Genomic DNA, 24,882 nt, shown 5'->3' with positions numbered 1-24,882 from the left:
CTCTTCTCCTGCAGTGTAGCCACAAAGGTGATCTATAATATATCTATTACCTTTTAAGGAATATTTGGGGCCTCTTCAGTCTTTAAAAAATGCTGGCAAAATTCCTGAGTTATAGGGTGGAGCAATGAATTGGACAAGATGCCCATCCATCCTTTCAATTTGACTTTGTGACATAATGAATATTCAGCTTTTATTTTTAAAAATGATTTTACTTCCAGAAGTAGTATAAGGGGAGGATAGACATTATTTAACAAGTACACTTGTTTCCAGCTTCTGGAAACCCCCTGCAGAATACCATAAATGTTTAGCAAATATACTTGTCAATTATTTTTAAACTATTTATTTGTTGGAATTATTTTTGTTTCAGGATGATTTTTGGTGTCCTCCATTTCCCTAGTTTGTATCCTTCATCTCTTTCACTGTCAAAGCTATGGAAATACACTTCTTAAAGCTACTGAAATTTCCTCTGCCTTTGGAGATTTCATATCATGATCATACCTGCCAATACTCTCCTGGTTCTTTTCACAAACTGTTCTGATACATAGAAATGAAAGCTGCAATTCTCAGAGAGCTTTATTCAGCCCATCTATTAGGGATGGAGAGATCAGCTTGTTTCTGGAAATTGCCAGATGGCTCATGCATCCATCTGCTCCATCCACTTTCTGCATTTGTTGGCTTTCTAGCCACAGAAAAATTCACTACTTTAAAATTTTCTTTTTTTACAGAACACCTTTTTGTACTCATTTTCCTTCAGATAGGCATTTTTGTAAACATGGGATACTGAAATTCACATTTTTGTACTTTTCTTTTTGAGCCAAGGCCTGTATCATACTATCCAAAGACTTGTTTATACTAAAGGATCTTGACCTATGAGCCTAGGAAGGGCAAACCAATCCCTTTTGCTTAAAGACAAACAAATTTCTTGAGCTGACCTATCTACTAGCACACTGTGGAACTTTGGCACAGAATATTTACAACCTCACTGTGACCTTTCCTGTGGTGTAGATAGCAAGGGCTTGAGTCAGAGTTATCTGTGATATTTCAACTGAAAGAAAGAAGGTTGGCTCAAGTTTTGTGCCTTCCCTGGCATGACATTGAATGAATGAGAAGTTCTTCTAGGAGTTCTAGAAGATCAAGGGATCAGGTCACTTGCTGTGAATGTGTGAATAGTCCTTGAACTGAAGAAAGGGAGGAATGTTGTTCATGTCTGACCATTTCCTTTTGACCCTTTGTAGGGAAGCTCAGGAAGCTTCAATTAGAGAGTCTTCCATTTGGGATGTAGACCAGGTTGAGACAGCTTTGATGTAGGGATATAACAGCTTTCAAGTCACTGCATAGGTGAGGGACTGGTTTCTGCCATCCTGCACGTGTTTTCTTTTCTTCCCCAAACACCCCTGAGTTGAAGTGGGCATAGCCTGCTGTGAGGAGACAGAGACCACATGATGATTTCACAGGGACGGTTCTGGCTGGCTGGTTGGCCTTCTCATACTAACAGGGAATCTTTTTCTGCTCCAGCTGAACTTGGGTGGCAGCGCCTTTCTCTCCCTTCAGTCTAATGAGCCCATACAAGCTTGCTAAAGATAATTGCTGGGTGGTGGTAGTAGTTGAGCTGGTGCCACTGTCTGCCTCCCCCACACAGGGGAGGGGTGTCTCATGGCCTGTTATTTTCCCTCCCCAAATTGCAACCAGATTCCCCTCTGTCTGCCTACCTTCCTGCTGCCCGTCACAGAACTGGGCAAATGGGTCTTCCTGCATCTCACAGGATAAGGCCCAAGCATTTATTCACAACTCCAAAGTCAGAAGGAATTGTAGTGACTGTACAGAAAAGTACTGAGATAACTCATGCTATATCATGAGGAAGTTCTGGCAGTTGGAAGTCCAATCTTCCACTGAAGAAGCCTCCTTTCAAACATTCGTTTATGAGTTTATTTGTCGTACTTTTGAAAATACGAAAGTGTGACTGAAAAACACATTTGCAAAACATGCATCAGGCAGGATTCTTCACTGCCTGTCAGCTCACTGGATGTGTACTGTGGGAAACCCATGGTTGCTACTATATTATGTGCAACCAAACCAGTGAGGAGTATTTACAAAGAGGTATTACTCATCTTAGGGCAAAGTGGTACAACACCAGCACAACACCCATCAATTTATGCCTTCCTCCAAGGAAATCAGCCTGTCTGCTCTGAATTAGTCCTTGTCTATTTATATTAGAAATAATTAGTCCTAGTTGACAAGAGCTCAGATCCGAGAAGATGCAGGACAATTGGAGGAGGGGCTGCAAGACAAGTGATTTCTTGCATCTGATTCATTTCAGCTTCTGCAACAGGCCCAAAGTGTGTTGTAATCACCTGAACCCATTGCATATTAGAAATGAGTAACTTCTCACTGAACAGTTTTCATGCTTGATAATCTGGGGGTGGGTGGGGAGGCTTTCTGTGCAGAAAGATGACAAAACAAGAATGGTCCTTGCTGCCATCTGTGTTAGCAGAGGGCTGGAAACTGAGAAAACATCTTGGCAAAAGACAGCAGCAAACTCTTTCAGTGTTATTGTCAAGATTACTATCTGGACATTGTGAACATGTCTATGTGATCATCAGACAGGGCCATCTGGCTTCAAAATGGCAAGTGTGATCAACCAAAGAAAGCCCTTTTCAATCCGTTTGCAGTGCATCCAACACCCATTAAAGGAGATGATGCTTTGATTGTCAGCTCATACCTGCCATTTTTAAGCCAGTGACCTTTACTGTGGACATTTGTCACCAGGAGCTTGAGAGAGACTTTAAATCTAAGAAAGAAAAATTAATTTCATTTAAAATTAATCTTTCTTGAAGAAAACATAATTTAACTCTTTGGGACCATATTTGCATTTTAAAGGCACAGTTTCCCTCTTCAGTGACTGTAGGAAGAGAACCAAGTTAGTCTATGGTAGGCAAAAATTAGAAGGAAACTGGTACCACTCCCTGTATCTGATGAAGTGAGCTGTAGCTCACAAAGGCTTGTGCTTTTTAATAAAATTTCTTAGGCTGAAAGTACGCTATCAGATTGCTTCTGACTTTTGGCCCTTTCAGTGAGAAGACTTTGCCTCATAACACCCAGTTTTATTTGGACCCCACTGTGTGGCAATTCTAGATGCCATTCAGTATAATGGTGGAAAATAGTTTTAATTCCCTCTGTAAAAACCTTTAAACAAATTAATGGGCTTAGCTTGAAAAAAATCCAATATATTTATATTGGACTGTATATATAAAGGAACATCCACCTTCCTATAGCAGGTGCTGCCATCTGCTGTTTTTAATTTATTTATTGTGCACATGCATCTGTGGTGTAACCTTCCCTAGCTTCATTCCTTTCCCTGCCTCTGGTGACATAATCGAGCTGAAACCTGTTGCTGGTGTTCCTTATTCACTTTTGCTGCCTCCTTCTGCCAGGTCTCCAGCACTCCCTTTATTGCCACCCACGTAACAATTTTCTACTATTTTGTGTCTGCAGAAATAATATAGCCAAATCTGTCACGGCAACTCTTGCATAATAGGTGAGAAGCACATCAGGGCATTTAGGAAGGGCTGAGGGGAACGGCTCAGACAACCCATTTCTCAGAAGAAGATGCCATGGGGAGCAGCCCTTTCAACACGGGTGGTTCGGGAAAACCACTGGAAAAATTTTGGGTGGGGACAAAAGAATTGTCAGCAACCTCCATTCTTCTGCTTCCTTCTTTCTCCATGGAGCCATTATTACCAGCTGATTTTTTTAAAGAAATAAGGTGGTGGAATGATATACAGTATGAAACTCAGTTCAAGGGAGGAAGAAGGAGAAGAATACTAAAACAAGATTCAAGGATGAGTGGCACTTTTGCATAAGGTGATCCCAAACTGTTGGGACTCTTTGGTAGCTGAGCTGATTTCTAATTTAACCACACTGAAGCTGGTTTTCAGTGGGAATCACTGAAGCTGTTCAGACCATGGGAAGCTGGTTGATTCCACATTGGAGGGAATTCTTGTCTTACCTTTCCTCTCAGCTCCTGAGCATCAGCTGCCTCAAAAGGTCAGATAAGGGGAATTCTGGTTTGATAGCTTGGGAGCTCCCCTCTATAGCTCAGGCAAAGGTAGCAAGTGTGGAAATTGACAAATGTCTGTCAGTTTCCCATTATCTTGGGCAGGGGCCAATCTGTTACAAGAGACCAGGCTGCTTAGGGTTTTTTTATTTCATTTCCCTCCTCCCTCATTTTTTGGATCGAGTGGAGATAGAGGTATTTTTGTTGCTGTGGGATCAAGAGCATTGATTTTCACACCTTGTTCTCACAGTCTCTGAGCTGGCAAAAGTTCAGGTCATTGCAGGTCATTTGCAATTTGCTTTTCAGTCAGTGAGGAGTGGAAGGGATGGTAGCGTAGAAGTGACCCAGATTAATGTAATATCTGGTTTGATCATCACCTTGATCAGTCCCAGTCTTGACTGCTCTGCGTGGGGCTTCAAACTGAATTCCTCCACAGCACTACAAATAACTCTCAAGTTTTCTGAGGCTTTAGCGGGGTTGTTGCCTGCAGAGTTTGAAGATTTTCTTTTCTTTTCTTTTTTGCATTCATAAGAATTAGACACTTTTTCTTGGGAAGAGATGAAGGGAGGGGGTGGGGAGAGAGAGAGAGAGAATGCTTATGCATTGCTTCCATTCTGAATAGCTGTTACATGGGGAAGTTTCTGACCTAGATTGCAGCAGGAGCAAATGATTAAACCTCCTTCCCCTCATGCACCAGTTCCAGTCCAGACAGCATGCCAGGACTAACCTTGTGACAAACTTCATATCTAATTTAGTCCTCAACTGAACCCAGTGGCCTAAGCTACTACATTCCAACAGAGCCTTGGCAGAAACATGAATTTGTTTTTCATCTAAATTGATCCCCATGATTCTCATCCAGTGTATGTATACTATTGGGATGAATAGATAAAACTTTATTATGGTCACATACCAAAATACAGAGGAGCAATCCAATGTCACCCATAATTTATAACAATTTACAGTAGCATTGGGAAGAAGAAACTTTAATATTTATTTTATTATTTTCTTTTCTTTTCTTTTATATCCCGCCTTTATTATTTTTTATAAATAACTCAAGGTGGTGAACATACCCAATAATCCTCCCTCCTCTTATTTTCCCCACAACAACAACCCTGTGAGGTGTGTTGGTCTGAGAGAGAGTGACTGGCCCGAGGTCACCCAGCCAGCTTCGTGCCTAAGGCGGGACTAGAACTCTCCTACTATGCCTGATTGGCTCTTGGGCTGAGAGAGAGTGACTGGCCCGAGGTCACCCAGCCAGCCACTTAGCTTTAAGTCGGAGCCTAGACTTCCAGATGGAAACAGTAAGGCTTAGCAGCTTGAAGTATGGTGTTGGTGTCCTGGTCAACCAGAAGATAGATACCATCATAACATAAAATCCATTAGGTATATGCCTGATCAGAGGCACTTTTATGTTGTGACCTTTATTTATTTGTTTGTTTGTTTGTTTATATTTCAAATCTCCATCACCGCCCATCTCCCCCGAAAAGGGGACTCTGGGCGGTTTACAATCAGAAGAATTTATCCTTAAAAATGCTGCAATAAAACTGGAAGTGTAGCAATATCAGAATGATAATCTGAGGATCCAAGGAATGGGGATGGCAGGGAAATTAATTTATGATGGTACAAATAGTAATTTGAATTATTTTAAAATTAATTTAGTGCTCAGTGTCATAATACCCTTTGATGACGAAGAAAAAATCTGTAGCTTTTTTTCTTTTTTTGTTGGAATTTTGCTATCACAAAAAACACAAAACAAACAATACAGCTAAAATAAATTAAAATTAACAAAATACAACAAATGAAAATAAATATTAAAATGTGGTCTCACCATCCACTTTGGGTCCTGGGCCCACTGATTTTTCAAGCATAGTGCTTGACATGCTGTTCAGTCCTAGCGTGGTCCTTGAGCCAACAGAAATTGTACACCCTTTCTATGGATCTTGTAGAAGTTAAATCGAAACATCTGCAAGAAAACAACAAGGCTCAGAGATCACCAAGGACTCCACAGAAGTTAAATTATTGTGCATCATACTTAATCTGTTCAATAAGAAAAATTCTCTGAGTGGAACTCACGGTGATTTAAAATATAGAAACAGCTAATTAATAACCCAATTTATCAGTTCTAAGATAAGATTCTGCAAGTTTGGACAAGGGTTATTTCTATCGTGTATATGACTACTAAATTTGAAAGTTAGTTTTGGTATAGCTATTACCTTGGAAGTGTTCATGAAATGCTTGTCTTCTCCACAGCCTGCCAGTCTGGGTTCTATCGCCATTCACTGGAAATGGAGCAGTGCCTCAGGTGTCCTTCCAATAGCTTCTCCAGTTCTCCTGCAGCCACAAGCTGCCCCTGCATCCAAGGCTTCTTTCGGACATCCACTGAGGATCAAACTGTGGCCTGCACAAGTAAGTCCTCCAAAGTGGGAGAACGTGCCTCCAGGCAGGGAAGGATGGTCCTTGGGAGAGTGAAGCCTTCACATCTCTTGTAAAATGCAGATAAAAATGTGGTGGAACTGCACTATTGATATCTGTCTGTTCTGCTTACTCCCATTTTTCAACCTGTGGAGGTCTCAGTGCTTTGGGGATACATTATAAGATGAAGAGGTGTGTCCAAGGTACAGAGATACAATAAGATCCCTTCCCCTTGGTATTTCAGGCTAAGGATGACATGTTAAAATCCATTGAACATATTCTGTCCCGTGCTTGCCGATAAACTGTGCCAAATGCATGGGCACCACTGCAGAATCTCATTATGTATCGAATATATAAACTAAGAAAAGTTTATAAACTAAGGAACAGGATTTTGCAGGATAAGATGATTAACACACTGTCTTCTCTTTGCCCTTCCAGGCCCTCCTTCTGCTCCCCGCAGTCTCAACTTCTCCCTTGCAGGGACACAGATTTCCCTTTGGTGGCAGCCCCCCCTTGATCGGGGTGGGCGCCAGGATCTCACTTACAATGTTTCCTGCCAACGTTGCCATTTTTTGGTGTGCGAACCCTGTGAAAGTAGTGTGGCCTTTTCCCCCAGTGCTTCAGGCCTCCCCAGGCCAAGTGTGATCGTGGATGGTTTGGAAGCTTACACCAATTATAGCTTCACTGTACGGGCTCATAATGGAGTATCAGGGCTCAGCCCTGCCTCACATAACAGCACCAGTTCCCCCATCTGGGTATCTGTGGGCCATGCAGGTGAGTTACTACAGTGAGTAAGGAGAAAAGGTGATCCGTCCTCAGGAAGTGAGCAACCAACGCTGTAGTAGAGTTGAACTATAGCTCTCCTTACGTTCCTTTCACTAGCTAAATGCAGCCAGCTGTGTGTGTGTGTGTGTGTGTGTGTGTGTAGTTAGGGGAGGGCATACTGTAATGGTTAAAAGTGATTCTCTGACTCAGTACAAGTGTCAGCCATAAATTATATTCAGTTAGGAGTGGAGAGCCTGGTTTTGGATGCCAACTCCCATCAGTCCCAGACAGCATAGCAAATTGTCACAGACAGTTAGAACTCTGGACCAGGGATATGGAAAAGGCCCCTAGCTGCCCCCCAGATCTGCCTAGGGGAAGCCGTTCATTGTCAGACTTAGCTCTTCAGCTCTACTGGACTGTGGAGGTCATTATCCCAAGCTACCACACAGGGTTGGTGGAAATATTAGGGAGAACTTTATAAAAGTATTGAGAACACTGAAGAAGTTATGTAAATGATAAGCCAAATGACATCTTTCTTGAAGGGAGTGTTTCCTTTGTAGGAATGTAATCTTTCCTTGGAGCATAAGCCTCAACTGTTCATGTGTAAAGGGGAAAAAAGCAATTTTCCATTGAAAATTTGGCCAACGTAGCAGAATTTATGCTAACAGAGACCACTATGAACGTGATCAGGTTAATCTGGTAAATTAAAGGTGATAGTAATGCAGATGCCCTTTAATTTCACTCCTACCTGATCATCTTGGGTAGCAGCTCTGCCCTTCTGTTTGGTTCTTGAAACTCAGACTTCTGGAGAGCAAGACCTAAAGTATTTTAGTTCATATTAGCCCTCCAGAAATCAACTTGTAAATTGCTGCTATGTGTTCAAAACTCCACCAGAGGCCACTAACACAAATCCATTTGATTTCCAAAGTCCTCATTTCTGATGCAGTGGTGTTGGAAGAAAATTCTACTTCTTTAATCTAGGAGTTGCTGCTGGTGATAAAACTACTTTGAGCATCATACTTCCATGATAAACGCTTGAACAATTCCCTGTCTAACTTTGAGAATTTGTTTTATTATGCTACAAAAATGACTTCTTAAGAGGTTTGATCATTCACCGAGAACCAGACAAGTCAGGGCATACCTAACTAGGCAGTGACACAAGGACTTAAGCAAGTCATTTCCTTAGCAGAAACATCCATTGTGGTCACATGAGAAACACACATGAATTAGGAACTTTGGAGTCTTTTAAAGGCCCAAAGACTCTAATTTGATGTCCCGCTTGTTCATTTTCTGCCTCCTTGGTCCAAGTTCCAGGCCATGTCAATAACAGCCAGTTCCAAGCACAGCTGGGTCTCTCAACATCTTTTTAATTATTTGGATTCCAGTTCCACCTCTCTGCCTTCCTCATTATGATAATGAGTTACCTTTCCTGCCAGTTGCTTCTGGAAACAAGATTTTCCAGTCTTTATCACATCCTTTTTTTCCTAGATTTTAGGCCGATGTATAAGAGCATCCTACATTGTAACAGTTCTGAGTGGTAGGTGATGTTGACATATTTATGGGATTAGGTTAATAACTACAATTCACAATAAAGGAAAATTATTTTAAATTAAACTGCTTTCATAAAAAGCAGTCAGTTGAAAAATAGACTATGACCAAATAATAATCTAAAGAAGGGTAAAACACTGCTTTGGTTCATAATACTCCAATATTTAATAGTCAGCAACTTTTTCTTCCTTTTTAATTTAATTTGGATGTAATCATGTTATTTTTGTTTATTTGATTGGTATCCTGCTTTTATTGAAAATATCTGAGGATGGATAACAGTAATATTAAAATAAGCATCAATAAAACATTGATAAAGAACAGCTTTTGAAAAGTCAATAAAACCAGTAGCAGGGCAAACTAAACTAGAGATTCTATCACATTCAAGTATAGTGAGTTTATCCTAAGCGTATTTAATTGTAGGAGCATCCACCAAGTTCAACAGGATTCCTAAATAACTGTGGATAGCAATTGCAGTCTTCAATATAATTAAATAATTACTCAAATAATTTTTTTCTGTTCCTGAATCCTTGTATAGGCTATTCAATACTTTGCATATAAAATAAAAAGTAACAGTGTAAATAAGGCATTCCACATTGTGCCTGAACTTCTGTACCGCTAAGGAGAAAGAAAGGACTCTCCAAATTTAGATTTACAGGAGGTTTTTTATTATTATTATTATTATTATTATTATTATTATTATTATTATTATTAATAACTGAGATCTGAAGTCAGGTCTCTTTGGTCCAGCTCCTTCATACTAATATTCTAGCAACTCCCTCAGTGCCCCCTTTCCCTGTCTTCCCTTCCCATTTGAACTTCTAAACCCACAATCCCTTCCTCTTAATTTAGTCCAATTTTAGCCAGATTTTGCTCTCATTCTAAAAACAACAGCTGAGCAGACAGAATTGCTTCCTTCCCCCCAGTAATTCAAGTAGACATACTCATTTTTGGTAGGGATGGAATCTTCCACCTAAACAAAACTTGTTGGCTCAGAATGGGGCTATGGTTTTGGAATATTTGCCACATCGCCTACCTCTAAGTAGCCTTGGAGGCTGAAATAAAGGTGGTCTTCCTACCAAACTGGTATCAGTATGGTTCTTTATGGTTAACTTAGAAAGTGAAGATTAAGAGAAACATACAAGTCCTCTTCATATACCTGAATGGCTTTTGCATAGGAAAGAGAAACACTTGTTCACTAATGCTCCAGAAGACAGAAATACTTCTAATGGATGGGATGGGAGGCTCTGCAGGTCTTCATACAGAGGTCGTGTGTTAGTGTTAGGAAATTTTTAACAATGAACATTTCCAGCATTGAGCAGAGAACTTTGAGTGGGAGAGAAGTCAAAAGGCCTATAAAATAGTCTCCAAGGAAATAAATTTTAGAACCAAGATTAGCCCAGGTAGTGAAGCTTTGGCAGAAAATCCAAAAACCATGCACAAGCACAAACAAAATTAACACTGTTTAATGGGAAATTCTTCTGTGACTCTTGCACTACTGTACTCCTGTTTCTTTTAAGGAGGCTGAAATTGGCAATGGTACCTATAGTAAAAGTTTGTGTCCTGCTGTTAATATGTGGATGTGTGTGGGAACAGGGGAATCCTTGGCATCTTCTGACTCCAGCACAGAAATGTCTTGGACCATCATACATGTAGGGTACGTTTTGGGAGCTAGAATCACTAGCCAAAATGCACTGTGGAGCCAAATGCAGATCTGACTACTTGTAGAGTAACTACCTCCAAAAATCAGAGATTGAAAAGGTTATGCAAAGGATGCTGTAATGGTATGTGGGAAAGACCTTGGGAGATGGGCCGAAGAGATGCTGCCTAGGGAACAGTCAGTTAAGAGACAGCATAGCCTGCAGCTGGATAGTGGATAGGGCAAGAGGCTCGGAAGGGACCCTCCTTAGTTTTTCAGGCTGTAAAGGGGATGGCGGGAGATTTGTACTTTCAGACTTGCAAGATTCTGTTAATGTAGCTTTACAATAAAGTAGCATTAGCTTATCTGGTCATGTTTCCTGTCTGGTCTACCTGGTAAGGTTGACAGATGCTGGCAAATTGGATTTCATAGGTGAGATTGGCTTCTCTTGCTTGGTGACATTCATAGCAGGCCCCTTACCTGCAGAATTTAGCCCAGCTGTTGTTACTTCCATAGAGCAAGGTAAACCTGAGAAATGTAAATTTTGAATGGGTTGGCATTGCCTTCAGCTGTAAAGGATGAGTTAGGCTTGACCATCTTGTTTCTCCTTCCATGCAGCCCCAGTTGTAGTAACCAATGTTATTTTGGATAAGCGGAATGACAGCAGCCTTTCTGTGACTTGGTTCTCTTCCCGTCATCGCAGCCAGAGCTCTGTGAACTATGAGGTTTTGTACTTTGAGAAGGTAAAATGTGCTCTTCTACTGTCCTCCTACAAAATCTATAAGACAATCCCTTTGATATCTCTCTCTCTTCTTATTTGGACTCTTAGAAAGCAACTCTGATCTTTTGATTCCCACAGGGAGAAGAAAAACACTACACTGTTCATCATCTTCAGAAACCTCAAGTGACCCTGGCCAATCTGCAGCCTGACACAGCTTACCTGCTGCGTGTGCGCTCCATCACACCATTAGGACCTGGACCGTATTCCCAGGAGCAGGAATTTCGCACTCTGCCACAAGGTTGTCTTTTCATGTCCCACTTCTGTGTTGAGGGATGTTAGTAGCTAAGTGACTTAGAAGCCAATTTTGATGCAAGAGGCAATCCAGATAAGAACTGCATTTGGGGGGTTGGGGGCATTCTCTCTTCATGCTGTTTTTTAATTATAATCTATTCATTTCCCAAAATTAATATTTGTAACAAAAGTAGTAACATACATATTTTATAGCTGGATGAAAAAGCAATTGTTGATGGGAGCAGTTGTCATGGGGGGAGGGGACAATTTTCCTTCCTTCCCATGTACTTCCTAAGTCCTTATGCCTGTTTCCACCACAGTGAAAACTGTTTCAGTATTAATAGCATTCCTGGAGAAAATCTGTCTATGTGGTTGCTAAAAGCTAATACCAACTAGATGGTTAATCTAGTTATTAATCAATTAATAACCATTTTAAAAGCTTCAGTATTAACAGCACACTTGTGGACTTACTGAAGTTGATCAACATCTTTGTGGTCTTGTGCGATCAAATATGTATCCCTAAAATTTCCCATTCATTGCACTGAAGAAACCAACATGTACCTACAATGTGTGAGGCTGCCCTTGCCACTGGAGTGAATGCTGTGTATGTATCTTCAAGTCAATCTTGATTCCTGGCAACTTCCTGGACTAATGGTTTGCCATGGCCTTGTTCCCAGGACTGAGAGAGAGTGACTGGCCCAAGGTCACCCAGCTGGCTTTGAGCCTAAGAACTCACAGTCTCCAGGTTTCTAGCCTGGCTCCTTAACAGCTGCACCAAACTGGCTCTCCACAAAGTGAATTGGGGAAAACAATTCATAAATGAGCTCAATGTACACATTGAGTACTCTGGATTCAATGCAGATGCATCCCGATGTGCATGCTAGCTCCTTGTCATAGCTTACCAACAGCCATTATTGGCTTCTTCCAAGTTTATTTTATCGTTTTCATGGCGTTGGACAGCAATTTCTGCTTGCCTTTAAAAAGAAAAACAATCTCAAAACAAGCCATGGATATTTTTAGGTTTGTTTCTCTCTCAGCACAAGCAGATGTCACTGCCAAATGACAGAAAAACTTTGAAACAAACTAAATAAGCCATGTAGTGACTACTTGTGGGCCATGCAGTGCTGCAGAGAGCTGTGGAGAGAAACAGTACAGATGCTCAGACACATTCTGTATTTTTTTCTTAGCAGTCTATTAGTTCAATTCTGTATTACCTTTCCACAACAAGATAAAATGATGTAAACTCATTTCTATTTGATGATAATCAATAATTAGAACAATATTTATTCTAATTATCTCTTTGGTACATAAGTCGTTGTGGGGAAAATAGGATGAGGGAGTATTAGGTATGTTCGCCGCCTTGAGTTATTTATAAAAATAATAAAGGTGGGATAGAAAATATATAAATAAATAACTTTGGGAGTGATGTGCCAACTTAGTAGAAAAGAGAGAGATTAAAGCTGAAACTCTTTAATGCCAGGTCAAGATTAAGTGGTTAGCTGCCTTGTCATCTCCCCCCAATTTCTGATTTGCATCCAGTCTCTGTATTTGCATTCTGAACAGATCCTACTTGCAAGTATATAGTTAGGCTGCTGTTGAATCAATGGATGGATGGACGGATGGATGGATGGATGGATATAACCACAGATCAAAATATGTTAGGACATGAATAAGTTAAAATATAGTAACTAATAGAAACATTTTTTAAAAAAATCTAAAACTTGCTAAAATTATGGCTTTAAAAACAAAGAACAAATTAAACAGAGCTACAACTTGATTCAGCATCTGGTAAAATTCACAATTTCCTTTCTAGATTTAACAGACTACAAGGTAAAAATAGCTACTTGATTATTAGTATAAGAAATATTCTCTCTTACAGAGACTACTAATCACCCAATACTATGGCCCAGCCTTTTTTTTTTTTGTTCTCATGGCTCCATAAAGTGTCAATATAGAACATGGAGTTTAATATTCTCCACTTGGCCCTGACTGAAGGGGCAAAGGCCTTGTTTCACTGGAGATTTAGAGAATTTTTCCCTCAAGGAGTGCTGAAGGTAGGGTTTGGAAGCATGGACTGGTAAACGCCCTCCTCAGTGGAACTCTCGTAAGAACAGATAAATATTAAGAAAAGGCCCTATTTTTCTTTTAACAAGGATATCATAAGGCAAACTTGGAAGATTGAATTACACCATCACCACCACCATCATCATCATCATCTTACAAGGCATCCTATTGAAAGAGTCAGTTACCGATCTTTTCCCTGCTCCAAAGCTTAAGATTTTTCCAATAAAGGCAGATGTCAGGGTCAGCCTCGCTCCGAATAAGACACGGACTCACTTAATAGGGATTAAGGATTTCCGGTTTATTAAAACGGTACTGACAGAGAGAAAAACGGGAATGGGGGTGCGGTGTTGAGGTGCCCTGTATATACCCTCTTGCGAGGTCCCGTGCTCCTCCACCCTTCATTGTCCCCATTCCCCTTGATGGGTTTCTTGATGGCTGTGGGGGCGTTTTCCCGGTTGCTGTCCTTGTCCTCTTGGTTCAGGTGTGCCCTCCGGGGCACCAGGTGCGGCTTATTGCTGCTTATCTGAAGTCCTTCTATTCAGCTGCATATGATTCCATGGGTGTGGGTGCTTTGGGTGCTTGGTTTAAGCGCTGATTTAATTATCTCCTTCCTCTTTTTCTTAATGTTCATGATCCACGTTGTGAGGCTCTTTGTGCCTTGCAATGGGGTCATGACAGCAGAGAATACAGCTGCAAAATGCGGAAAAGTGTATTTTGCTATTGGCATTACCCTTGGGCTCTCTCATGGTTACGCCAAATACAAGACTTAACCAAATGCTCATTCAGGAGGCAATCAAATTTCTTGAAATATTTTAGCACTTTTAAGTGAACTCTGGGGCAACCCCGTTTCCACTTTGTAGGGTCAGCAGGAATGTCCCAAGGAAGACTCAGAATTTCCCTCAGAAAGTTATCCTGGATTGTCTCTAGTTTAGCGTTCTGCATTCCATGCCCACATCTCTGCCCTATATAACAACTGAGGAACTCCCTGGTCCTGGAATCCTCTAAGAGTGGGGGCTATTAATTGTCCTCCTTTAGAAAGGAGGTCCGAAGGGCAAGATAGCAGCTAACAATCCTGGCAATGTTTCCAGGATCCGGTCCACAACCTTTCCATATTATGTTTCCATCTTACAAAGAAGATGTGCATGTTGCCATAATTTCCACCCTTTCTTCTATAAGAGGTTCCAAGAAGAAGAAATAGTGGGTCTGCATAAGGTATATTTGTGCTTAGAGTCCCAGGATTTATTTTTAATAAGGAAATGAATGAATTAAACTGTGCCTCATACTGTGCATTTAATGCCGTTTTTGAAAAGCAAAGAACCAGACAAAGGCTGATGAGTATGTCTTACATGTGCAATAAAAGGAAGGGGCAAATGTGGTTGCATCTCACTTTCCAGTGTCTCTCTATTGCACCTTCCTATATCCAGATGGAACAGCATGCTATTATTACTGAAGTGTTATTTGAAGAAGCTGCCTGTAATGTTGTCACCATGAGCAAAGATACATTAACCTCATGACAGCTGCCTTTTTAAAGACGTGATCAAAATATGGTGTTTCCAAATATAATTTGACTTTGTCCTGGAGGATGTTCTTGAAAATGCCATTAAATAAATAAGTAGCACATAGCAAAAAGCAGTTATGAGTTCATAAATACAGTGCAAGAACAAGACTGAAAGGATTCCCATGCTAGATGCTTTCAGATCAGCTCCACACCTTTGGGACCCCCACGCTATCATCTCTTTTTGGGCAGCTGAGCCAATTTGTAACTCAACTGCTCTGCAAAAGAAATGCTCTGAAGCTGGTTGCAACTGGAAACTTGGCGCTCTTAGGGGCAAGCCATTTCACCACTGGAGGGAATTCTTGCTTCTCCCCTCCTCTTGGCCCCTGAGCTACACAGGCCCTAAGATGCTCTCTAAGTGGAATGCTGGCTTTGCAGCTCCCCTCAGAAGCCCAGGCCCAGTGAGCAGGGGTAAGAGATTCTGGCTGTTTTGCTCTTGTACCAGCTGCCAAACAGCAGGCAAAGTGCCAGATTGCTTGGCAATGAGGGGACTTTTGTTCCAGCAGGCTCTATGGCACTCAGGTTAGGAGAGTGATTTTACCAGTTTCTGAGTCAGCAGAAATTAGGGCAATCACAGATGGTTTTCAGAGTGCTTTTGAGAGGTTAGAGAGAGGAAATAGAGCCTCTTAATGAAAATACTTTTCTTCTGGCAACTTGGATCTGCCTCATAATTTACACAGCAGCTATGTTTGTCATCTACAGGGAATCATGCCAGTTTCTGCATAAAATATGAAAAGCAAATAAAAACCTATGAGCCCTGCTTGTATGGCTTTCTGATGCCTGTTTACTGCATACTTAGGATTGTTCCTTTGTTTTTCACACTGTATGTATCTCCCTGGGATCCATCTGTATGTTGATCACAGTTGCAGTATGAAATTTCTCTGACACCCATATGGTTCCCTTTGTGGCAATTTAAGTGAGGTCAACAGAAACACTGGGGAACAGGCATGGAGGAAACCGCCAACTATTGTTCCTGTAAATGGAATTCAGAGGACAACATACTGGAAGAATTACTCATAAGAGCATTATTTGAGATCTGGTCAAACTACCCACTTTCAAAAGCTTCTATATCCATCTTGAATATAGAAGATTGGGATAAATTTAGCAGTTCTACATTAAGCACAGACTTCATCACTATTTCCATCAGTCCTTCTAATGACCTTATGCATCAAGAATTTATAAATAAACCAGAATTGATTACTAAATAGTGCAACCAGCTTGTTGTATTGTGTTTTAAAACTATCTCTGTAAGTATATTAAAGCACAACGCATATTATGCAAAAATATAAGTAGTGTCAAGCAAAAAGGAAATGTGGGATATACACTGTAAAAAATAAACATGCACATAGCCCCAATAATTCAGGGTCCATATTCTATAAAACGAGGTAAGAGCATTGTTGAACCATATGGAGCATTTGGCAGTTTTGATGATCCATTATGACCATTTCCTTGTTGACATTCAGTACATGGTCCTAATCATTTGAATAGAAGTGCTTCAATGTGTGTGTATGAATAGGCTTTCTTGCTTTAGTGAAGTGATGTCCATAACTTGTCCTTTGACCTTGCAGACACTGGTATGCTTTCTGGAGGTGTGATTGTTTCAATCATCTTTGGAATCCTGTTGTTCATTGGGCTGATCACAGGGATCATAATCTTCCATCGAAGGTAAAGGCAGTAATTCCCAAAGGGGGGATGCAATGGGGGTGGTGGTAATCTGAGACAGGAGATTGCCCTGCTTTGTTCTCTGCTTGGTTACAGCCTCCATATTTATGTTTGTTCTTCTCCTTCTTTAGGCGAGCTCATCGTCACCGAGCACGACCATGTGGCTACAACCGAGGTGAAGCTTCAGATCAAAAAAGGCAGATAACAAAGATCTGCATTCTAGAATTCACACACAGTGGTCTTCTCCAGCCTGAGCTTTCAGAAGTGTTAATGACATAGGCAGAGGGGTGACTGACCCTGTAGGAAACGTATTTGTGGAATGCCAATTAGCAAATGACTATTATATGCAAAGTAGTCAGGGGGCATTTGAATAACCAGATAGAGATGTATTGGCCAACATTTTCTGACCATTTTTTACGCCAATGCACCCTCCCCAAGCATATTTTTTGAGGAAAGGGGAAAAAAACACTAGGGAAGATTTAATATGGAGAAATGGTTTATGGGAACTGTAAAAGTCACCTTCTCCTGCCATTTCTTCATTCATACTCAGCTCCTGGGGAATCATTTACTCTTCTCAAAAAAGTGCCATGATGGATCTTATTGTTGGGAGATTTTTCTGTATGAGGAAACTTTCAGCAACCTGGTGTTCATGCATGGAAGTAGGTTTCATGTAGCCCAATGTGATTTATTTCCTATCCAGAATGTTTAGGACTGCGATGTGGGAGGAGCCCATCGCTCATCAAGTCGATGAAGTTGATTTTTCCCCAGTCTGAATCTTTTTGGAGAAACTAGTTTATATTGTCAGCTTTTGTTACAGATGAGATTTGGTTGAAACCTTATGTAGATCTCCAACCATATGAGGATCCCGGGAGGGGTGTCTTAGAATTCACAAAGGAACTGGACCCATCTATTGTCTCCATTGAGACAGTTATTGGTGAAGGTAAGTTTCATTAGGCCTGGCTGTCTGTGCCTCAGCTGATGCCATTTCTCCATTTCCTTTATCTTAATTTTTCCATTTTCTTTATCCTTTGCCTTCCCTTTGGATGTTCCACAGGAGAATTTGGGGAGGTCTATTGCGGTGCCCTGCACTTCCCAGGGAAGGAACGTATTGTTGTGGCCATCAAGACCTTGAAGTCAACTTACTCAGACTCAACCTGGTGGAATTTCCTCCGCGAAGCAACAATCATGAGCCAATTCAATCATCCCAACATTGTCCGGTTAGAGGGAGTTGTCACGAAACGTAAGAATTCAGGGTAGTAGTGGCAGTGGGACACATACACACACAGTGGTGGTTGTGAGATAAGGTAGACTTGTATAACTGGGATTCCCCAGGAGGGGTGAGCTGACTGGATGTGAAGTTGCTGTGTTCCCTGGAAGAGCACAGGTTTTGTGCAGAAAAGATCTTTGGTGGGTGAAATGCTCTTGAATAGCTGTGTTGTGATCTGGGACAGCTGTTGCTAGTTTGAATAGGCAATAGTGGGCAAGACAGAGAAAGGGACTGACTCTGTGGATAGCAGCTTTATCTCTTCCAAAAGTATACCTGTCAGACCATTTAGATTGGAATAAAAACTGTGTTCTTGGCCAAAGAAATGGGAAGGAAGCTGAAGACATAGAGATAGCAAGAAAATAATGTTAGTATTTTTTCTTCTTCCCCAAAGGAAATCCAATGATGATTATCACAGAATACGTGGAAAATGGTGCCCTAGACACCCTTTTACGGGTAAGAAACTGGAGAATGGTTTAATCAAAGAGTTTGGCAACTATTTGGATTTGAACTGGTGAATCTGTGTCTGGGCTGTAACATTTTACACCAGCGCTTCCCAAACCTGGGTAAATTACCCAAAATTGGGTAAAAGTGGTTTTTCTTTGGGTAACGACACACAGACCCATTACTCAATCACAACAGGGACATTTAAATTGACTTAAAGTGTTTTACTTACATTGGGTAAAAAGGACTTTCTGGTGAGTGGTTTTGGGTAATGAAGGAAAAAAGTTTGGGAAGCACTGGTTTACACTGATAGTAAGGTTGAATTGATAAAATGATATCCTGCCATCAATCAATCACTACAGAACATCTTTCCACATAGATAACGAAGATGGGAGAGAGAACAGTAGATTAAGATGTGTTCCAGGCAATTTGTGTGTGTGTGTGTGTGTTTGTAATCAGTCATATCAGTCCCACTTAGAAGTGGTTCAGCTCTTATGGGTTTACCAGCTCAGGGAGTACTCGTTTAGAAAATAGAGGGATATAGGTCCCTCAGACTAGGCTTAGTTTACCCAGCACACTATGACAACTTGGGAGCAGGAACCAGAAAGTCAGACAGCTCTTACGTCAGTATGCTCATTCCTGGACTCTTTGGTCTTTCAGTGTGATAGTACCACAGTTGTTGAACATACTATCCAGTGGTCATTTAGCTCAGTGTTTCTCAACCTTAGCAACTGTAAGTTGTGTGGACTTCAATTCCCAGAATTCCCCAGCCAGCATACAGTTGCTGAGGTTGAGAAATACTGATTTAGCTGATGCCAACGTTGTTAAATCTTTCCCATCCATTTAAAGCTTTGGAACTCTGTCTACCCAAGTTATGATCACTCTCCCAGCCTGAATGATGTGGAAGGAACATATGAAACAAAGGTAATGTAGAACAGATGCATAGAGTGGTACTCAACCATTGTGGAAACCTCCAACTTCTGCTTGGTTTTTAGGAGTCTAAGTAAATATTACCTGGCAAAAATCCATAGCTTGTTTTGTTTGGGTGAATCCCATGTTGTAGAAGCATCCTGAGATGGTCTGGTGGACCATCTGAATATATCCCTAAAGTGAAGGTTTTCAGCTGTGAATGGAGACTTAGTTCCTCTCACCTAAGGCAAATCCAACCGCCTTTCCTTGCTATGAAGCAAACAGATGAACAGAATGCAAGGATTCATCTGTGTTCCTTGTGTGCATTGCAGGAGAACATAGACAAGTTCAGCTCAGTGCAACTAGTGACAATGCTGCAGGGGATTGCCTCAGGGATGACCTATCTGTCAGATCGCAACTATGTACATCGTGATCTAGCTGCCCGGAACATCTTGGTATCTCATACCCTTCAGTGCAAAGTGTCAGATTTTGGTCTTTCTCGGATCCTGGAAAATGACGTGGAAGGAACATATGAAACAAAGGTAATGTAGAACAGAAGCTCTTCTCACTGAGAGGGGAACATATTGGCATGAACTGATGCCCCACTATATGAAAAAGCTCTGAATTTTTAAATATTTTTAAATATTTCTGCAAGGAATATATTCCCATTCAAGCTTTACTACACCAAAGAACTGTCAAAGCCATATAAAGAATACAAATGCATCTCTGCCCAAAGCAGCAATTGCCCTTTACTATTTTACTAGTAAGCATAAGATAACCAAATGTGAAACTTCACAGAGAGTATCAGGCCTTGCAAAAACCAAGTATCAGTTTCCCTTACAATCTCTTGAACAGGGTGGAAAGATCCCTATTCGATGGACGGCTCCGGAGGCTATTGCCAATCGAATCTTTACCTCTACCAGTGATATCTGGAGTTTTGGCATCGTCATGTGGGAGGTGTTTTCATATGGAGACAAGCCGTATGGGGACATGTCCAATCAGGAGGTGAGAGGGAAAGGAGAAGCAAGGATTGTCTAGCCAGGCCATCCTCTGAACAAGCAAACATTGGAGCAAAGACACTTGGAAAAAAATGGTTTGGTTAGGTCTCCATTTTTTTGTTCAGTCATAAATAGAATAAATAGAGAGCCAGTTTGGGCTAGTGGTTTAGGCAACAGACTAGAAACCAAGAGATGGTGAGTTCTAGTCCCGCCTTAGGCACGAAAGCCGGCTGGGTGATCTTGGGCAAGTCACTCTCTCTCAGGCCAACTCACCTCACAGGGTTGTTGTTGCAGGGAAAAGAGGAGGAGGAGGAAGGAGTATTAGGTATGTTCCCTGCCTTGAGTTATTTATAAAAATAATAAAGGCGGGATTAAGAAAAACATAGGCTTTTAGAAAAAATCATTGTTAATTAATCATGAAATTTATGGCAACATGTATACTTCAGGGTCACTAATGTTTATCCTGCCAACGGGAGAACCCCTAACCTGAATTCCACATAGAACATTCCCATTGGCAGAAAGCAGAAGGAGAGAATGTACTTTTGTGCCTTCACCATCAATTGCCTCAGAGGTTCCTCACCCCGTACAGATTTGGGGCTTGGGGGGATTTTATTGAGTAGACAAGAAATCAGCCAAGAATTTTCTTTCCTGTATTGCAAGTGGAAAAAAATCACTGGAAGACATTCTGTGGCTTTTGCTGAATTCAGCCCAATACTTTGAAAAACAAAAAATTACGCTGCTTTTGGTTTGAAATGACTCATAACAATCACATAATCTTCAGAGGGTCCTCGCCCTGGTAGTGCTTATCAATTGCACTTTTTAAAAAATATTTTAATACTTTTAAAATCTACCATGGGATTATTTAATCTGGCATCCATGGTTAAAAAAATAATCTAAGTAAATCTCTGCAGTTCTAATTCCAAACAATTCCAGTGCTTAGATCTGACACTCTGAAGGAAATGCCCATAACTCTTTATGCTTCTGCTACATTTTCCAAGGAATTTTGCACAGGCAAACTGACTGGCTATATCTTTTCCCGGGTAGGTCATGAAAAGCATAGAGGATGGGTACCGACTCCCCCCACCAGTAGACTGCCCCTCCATCCTTTATGATCTGATGAAAGTGTGTTGGTCGTATGATCGGACACGGAGGCCACGTTTCCGGGAGATCCATGCTCAGCTAGAGCACTTGCTTTCCAGCCCACATTTGCTTCGAACTGTGGCTGACTTTGACCCTCGGTAAGAGATAAGCAGCAAATTCAGAACATATTGGGGGATTCTGGCTAAAAATAATTCTCTACCAAGAGAACCTGAATTTTACCACCAGTGTCAATTAGACTTTGTTTAAGATAAATTATATACATAAAGCTCTGTTTGGTGCACCTGCAGACTTATATGCTACATGTATTTGTTTAGGGCGCCCTTTCTATATGATGTGTGAAATCATCTTCCTTGTCCCTATTATGGAAAGGCTAGTTTCATTCAATGCAAAGAATGAAAAGTGAAATTCTCCATGCAAGACTAGGAGCTTCTCAGCCGTTAGAATGGTTTGCAGCTTCATCGGAATAGGGCCCTGTTCTTCTCCAGTGATTAAACCTCATTATTTGGTCTGAAAATACCTATCAATTTATAGGGTGACACTTCGACTTCCAAGCTGCAGTGGGTCTGATGGGATTCCTTATCGGTCTATCCCCGAGTGGTTGGAATCCATCCGCATGAAACGCTACATCCTCAACTTCCATACTGCTGGCCTGAACACCATGGAATCTGTCCTCGATCTGTCTGCTGAGTAAGCCTGGGGTATCTGGACTGGGGCTTTGATCTAGGGTAGGAGAAGGCTGGTAGGCATGAATTGCAGCTAAATGCCAGTGTATCTATTGAATTTTCCACAAGAGTACAAAAAATTTCATAGCTTTTGCAGTTCACTCGTAGTTGACTAAGTTCATAATAAATTATAACATCCTCATGTTCCCACACCCTTGCATCCTCTTCCATCTGTTTGAAAAACATGGTAAAATATACATCAGCTAAAGTTCAGCTCCTTAAATATTGGATCCCATTTATGGCAGAGATCCTAAGGAGGTACCCTTGTAGGTGTTGTTAGGATTGCCATCTTATTGCTAGGATTGCTATCTTCCTCTATTCAACCGTTGAGCATGCACAGTACTTTTCCTGATACAAATGAAGAGAAAAATTCCACTTGTTAACTTCCGAGGTACCTATCAAAATGAGAACCAGTAAAGCAGCTAAAATCCAAGTAGTTGCTTGGATCCATATAGCAACGAACACATGGCCACAGTAATGCTGTTCCTTTGAAGAACTGGAAGTGGTTAAGAAGCTGCAGCCATCTCTATTCTGGCCCCGCTTTGCAAATGGGCAGTTAGTGAGCATTTCTTTTTGGTTTTCAAAGAGTGAGAAGCGGCACAGCAGGGACATAAGAATCCATGAGCCATTTGCCAATTTCCAGCGGCACCATGATGTTTCTGGTCAAAATAGCTTTCTAGGCTTTCATGGTGCTTCCAAAATTTGCAAGAACTCTTTACCCAATGATAGAAATAGGGTACAGAATATGGAATGATGGCTTTTATAACTCTAAAAGAAAGCTCCCACCCCCAAAAAGAGGATACTATGAGTATGAATATGAAGAAGTGACAGGAGTTGACAAAAGTCTACAAAAACAATAAACAAGTCCCTTTATTATAACATAGTATGCATCTGCAGTGGTTCCTCAATACATATGCAAATAATCAGCATTATCAGCATTCACATGAGCCCAAAAGAAAATTTTTGGCAGATACCACTCTGAAGGAGTTCTTGCACAAGGATTATTTTTGCATATATCTAATATGTATGATACAGACCTTACAGATATGTAACATTTATGTACAGGCCTTATAAAGTATTGCCCATATAGCTTATAAATTATAACCATGCTGTAATAGAATGACACAAACTGGTCTATTCTTTATAAGGCAAGAAACAAAGCTAGCTGTTTAAAGCTTTGCACCCCCATCCCCCTTTTCAGGAAAATTAAGAAGCATTTTGGGGTTCCTCATAACACCTTCAGCCGCTGCAAAAAATGTTGTGTCTTCACCCACTTAGCGTTTGCCAGGTCCTCTCGCTAGACACAGCAATTGGGATTAAACCAGTTCCACTTTTTCACTTAAGTTTCTGAAGAATGGATCTTGAGAAATATAGAACTGGAGAAGGGGAACTGTTTTCATAGGATGCCAGCACTCTAGGAAATGGTCCCCTCTTCTCTGGCAAATGCGGGGGCTAATCTTTTTCCTTGTCTGTGTGTTTTAAGGGACTTGAAGCAAATGGGCGTGGTTCTTCCTGGCCACCAGAAGCGCATTCTGTGCAGCATCCAGGGATTCAAAGAGTGACGGGTCTCGCCCTACAGTGCCGAGCAGGAGTTGCTGCTGTTTCCCATTGCAGAAGACAGAAAAGGTGATCCTGTGGCTGCCCTCCTGCACATCAGAAGCCAGGGATGACGGTTGCACCTTGTGCAAAATTGAAATATAATGCACAGGCTGGGCTGGGTAGCCTGGAACAGGAAACAACGTCCTGCACAGGAAGCCAGAAAGTGGCACATGCTTCAGAAGCAGATGTTGCTCTTTTATTTTCTCACTTTTTCCATTCTTTCAGTCAAGGCTTCTTGCTTGACATACTTTATAGCTACTGAGGACGTACCGTGCCATTATAAGGAGACTCTGAAGTCCCTCTGCCAGTAAAACCATACCTGACTGGAAAGGACCTTTTCTGAGGCAAACTCTGGGCCTCAAGATGCCTGTGGCCGGGGTGGGGTGGGAGACGATTACTGTTTGCACAGAGCACAAGGGCCAAATCCTCTGTCTTCTGACCTATCCTGGTCATCTAGCAGGTTAGTTCTCATCACTCCATTCCAAGTTCATGTTCCTTTGTTACGTATGGTTTTTCCTCTCTGCAATCTACTCCTTAGAGCAGAAAAAGCTTGTTGACAACAGACCAGCACCTGCTCTTGGGAGGTTTTTTTCCTCAAGTTGAGGACCTGCTAATATATTTAAAATAACAGGAAGGGGTGGTGTAAGGGAGAAAACCCAGGCCTGGAATGATCATATGTTGTATATATGATTTTGTAAATAAACACCTAATGCAGGTCGGATATTGAGTTTTTGGCCCCTTGAACCATTTCCATTTTTAAAAGTTGACTATTAAAAACATCACAGAAGGGAAAAGCAGGTTTTGTACTGCACATTTTAGAAAGAAGGAAATGCTGGAAAGCTTAAGGGTTTGGGTTTTTTTTAGTTTTTTTGTAACTATTCTGTGCAGTGTATAGCAGCATTACAGACAGATCTGGAAGAATAGGAATACCTACTGAATATTAAGAGTCACAGAAAGGGCAGAAAGGGATTGTTTGGAACCATAAAAACATGACAGGGAGGGATATTAATCAAAGGTTGTAACTACTTAGTTTAGGGGCATGTAAACACCCTAAAAAACAGCACAGCGGGCAGGTGAAACAAAGCACATTTGAAGGAGGATACATATCTTTTGGCAGGAAATGAAAATCAACTAAGA

The 24,882-nt window shown here is 41.1% G+C and overlaps 1 protein-coding gene across 3 annotated transcripts in view; it reads left to right on the top strand.

The window, feature by feature from the left end:
- EPHA1 (EPH receptor A1) overlaps positions 1 to 24,472 on the top strand; it is a 74,549-nt gene extending 50,077 nt beyond the window's left edge. The window contains exons 5-18 of one of the 3 annotated variants that reach the window (XM_063294724.1): positions 6,305 to 6,460; positions 6,905 to 7,240; positions 11,034 to 11,158; positions 11,275 to 11,434; positions 16,615 to 16,711; positions 16,840 to 16,883; positions 17,553 to 17,648; positions 17,763 to 17,948; positions 18,367 to 18,428; positions 19,658 to 19,867; positions 20,181 to 20,330; positions 21,368 to 21,561; positions 21,956 to 22,111; positions 23,630 to 24,472. In XM_063294724.1, the coding sequence (XP_063150794.1) occupies positions 6,305 to 6,460; positions 6,905 to 7,240; positions 11,034 to 11,158; positions 11,275 to 11,434; positions 16,615 to 16,711; positions 16,840 to 16,883; positions 17,553 to 17,648; positions 17,763 to 17,948; positions 18,367 to 18,428; positions 19,658 to 19,867; positions 20,181 to 20,330; positions 21,368 to 21,561; positions 21,956 to 22,111; positions 23,630 to 23,708 (2,051 nt within the window). In that variant the 3' untranslated portion in view covers positions 23,709 to 24,472. Of the gene's footprint in view, positions 1 to 6,304; positions 6,461 to 6,904; positions 7,241 to 11,033; positions 11,159 to 11,274; positions 11,435 to 16,614; positions 16,712 to 16,839; positions 16,884 to 17,513; positions 17,649 to 17,762; positions 17,949 to 18,366; positions 18,429 to 19,657; positions 19,868 to 20,180; positions 20,331 to 21,367; positions 21,562 to 21,955; positions 22,112 to 23,629 lie in introns of all 3 variants that reach the window. The other 2 variants (XM_063294722.1, XM_063294723.1) reach the window with 2 other exon arrangements.
- The last annotated feature ends 410 nt before the right edge of the window (positions 24,473 to 24,882 follow it).

This window comes from Candoia aspera, chromosome 2 (assembly GCF_035149785.1).
Source record: "Candoia aspera isolate rCanAsp1 chromosome 2, rCanAsp1.hap2, whole genome shotgun sequence".
NCBI lineage: Eukaryota > Metazoa > Chordata > Lepidosauria > Squamata > Boidae > Candoia > Candoia aspera.
The sequence above is the reverse complement of the archived record's forward strand: the minus strand, read 5'-3'. Positions and strand labels throughout refer to the sequence as shown.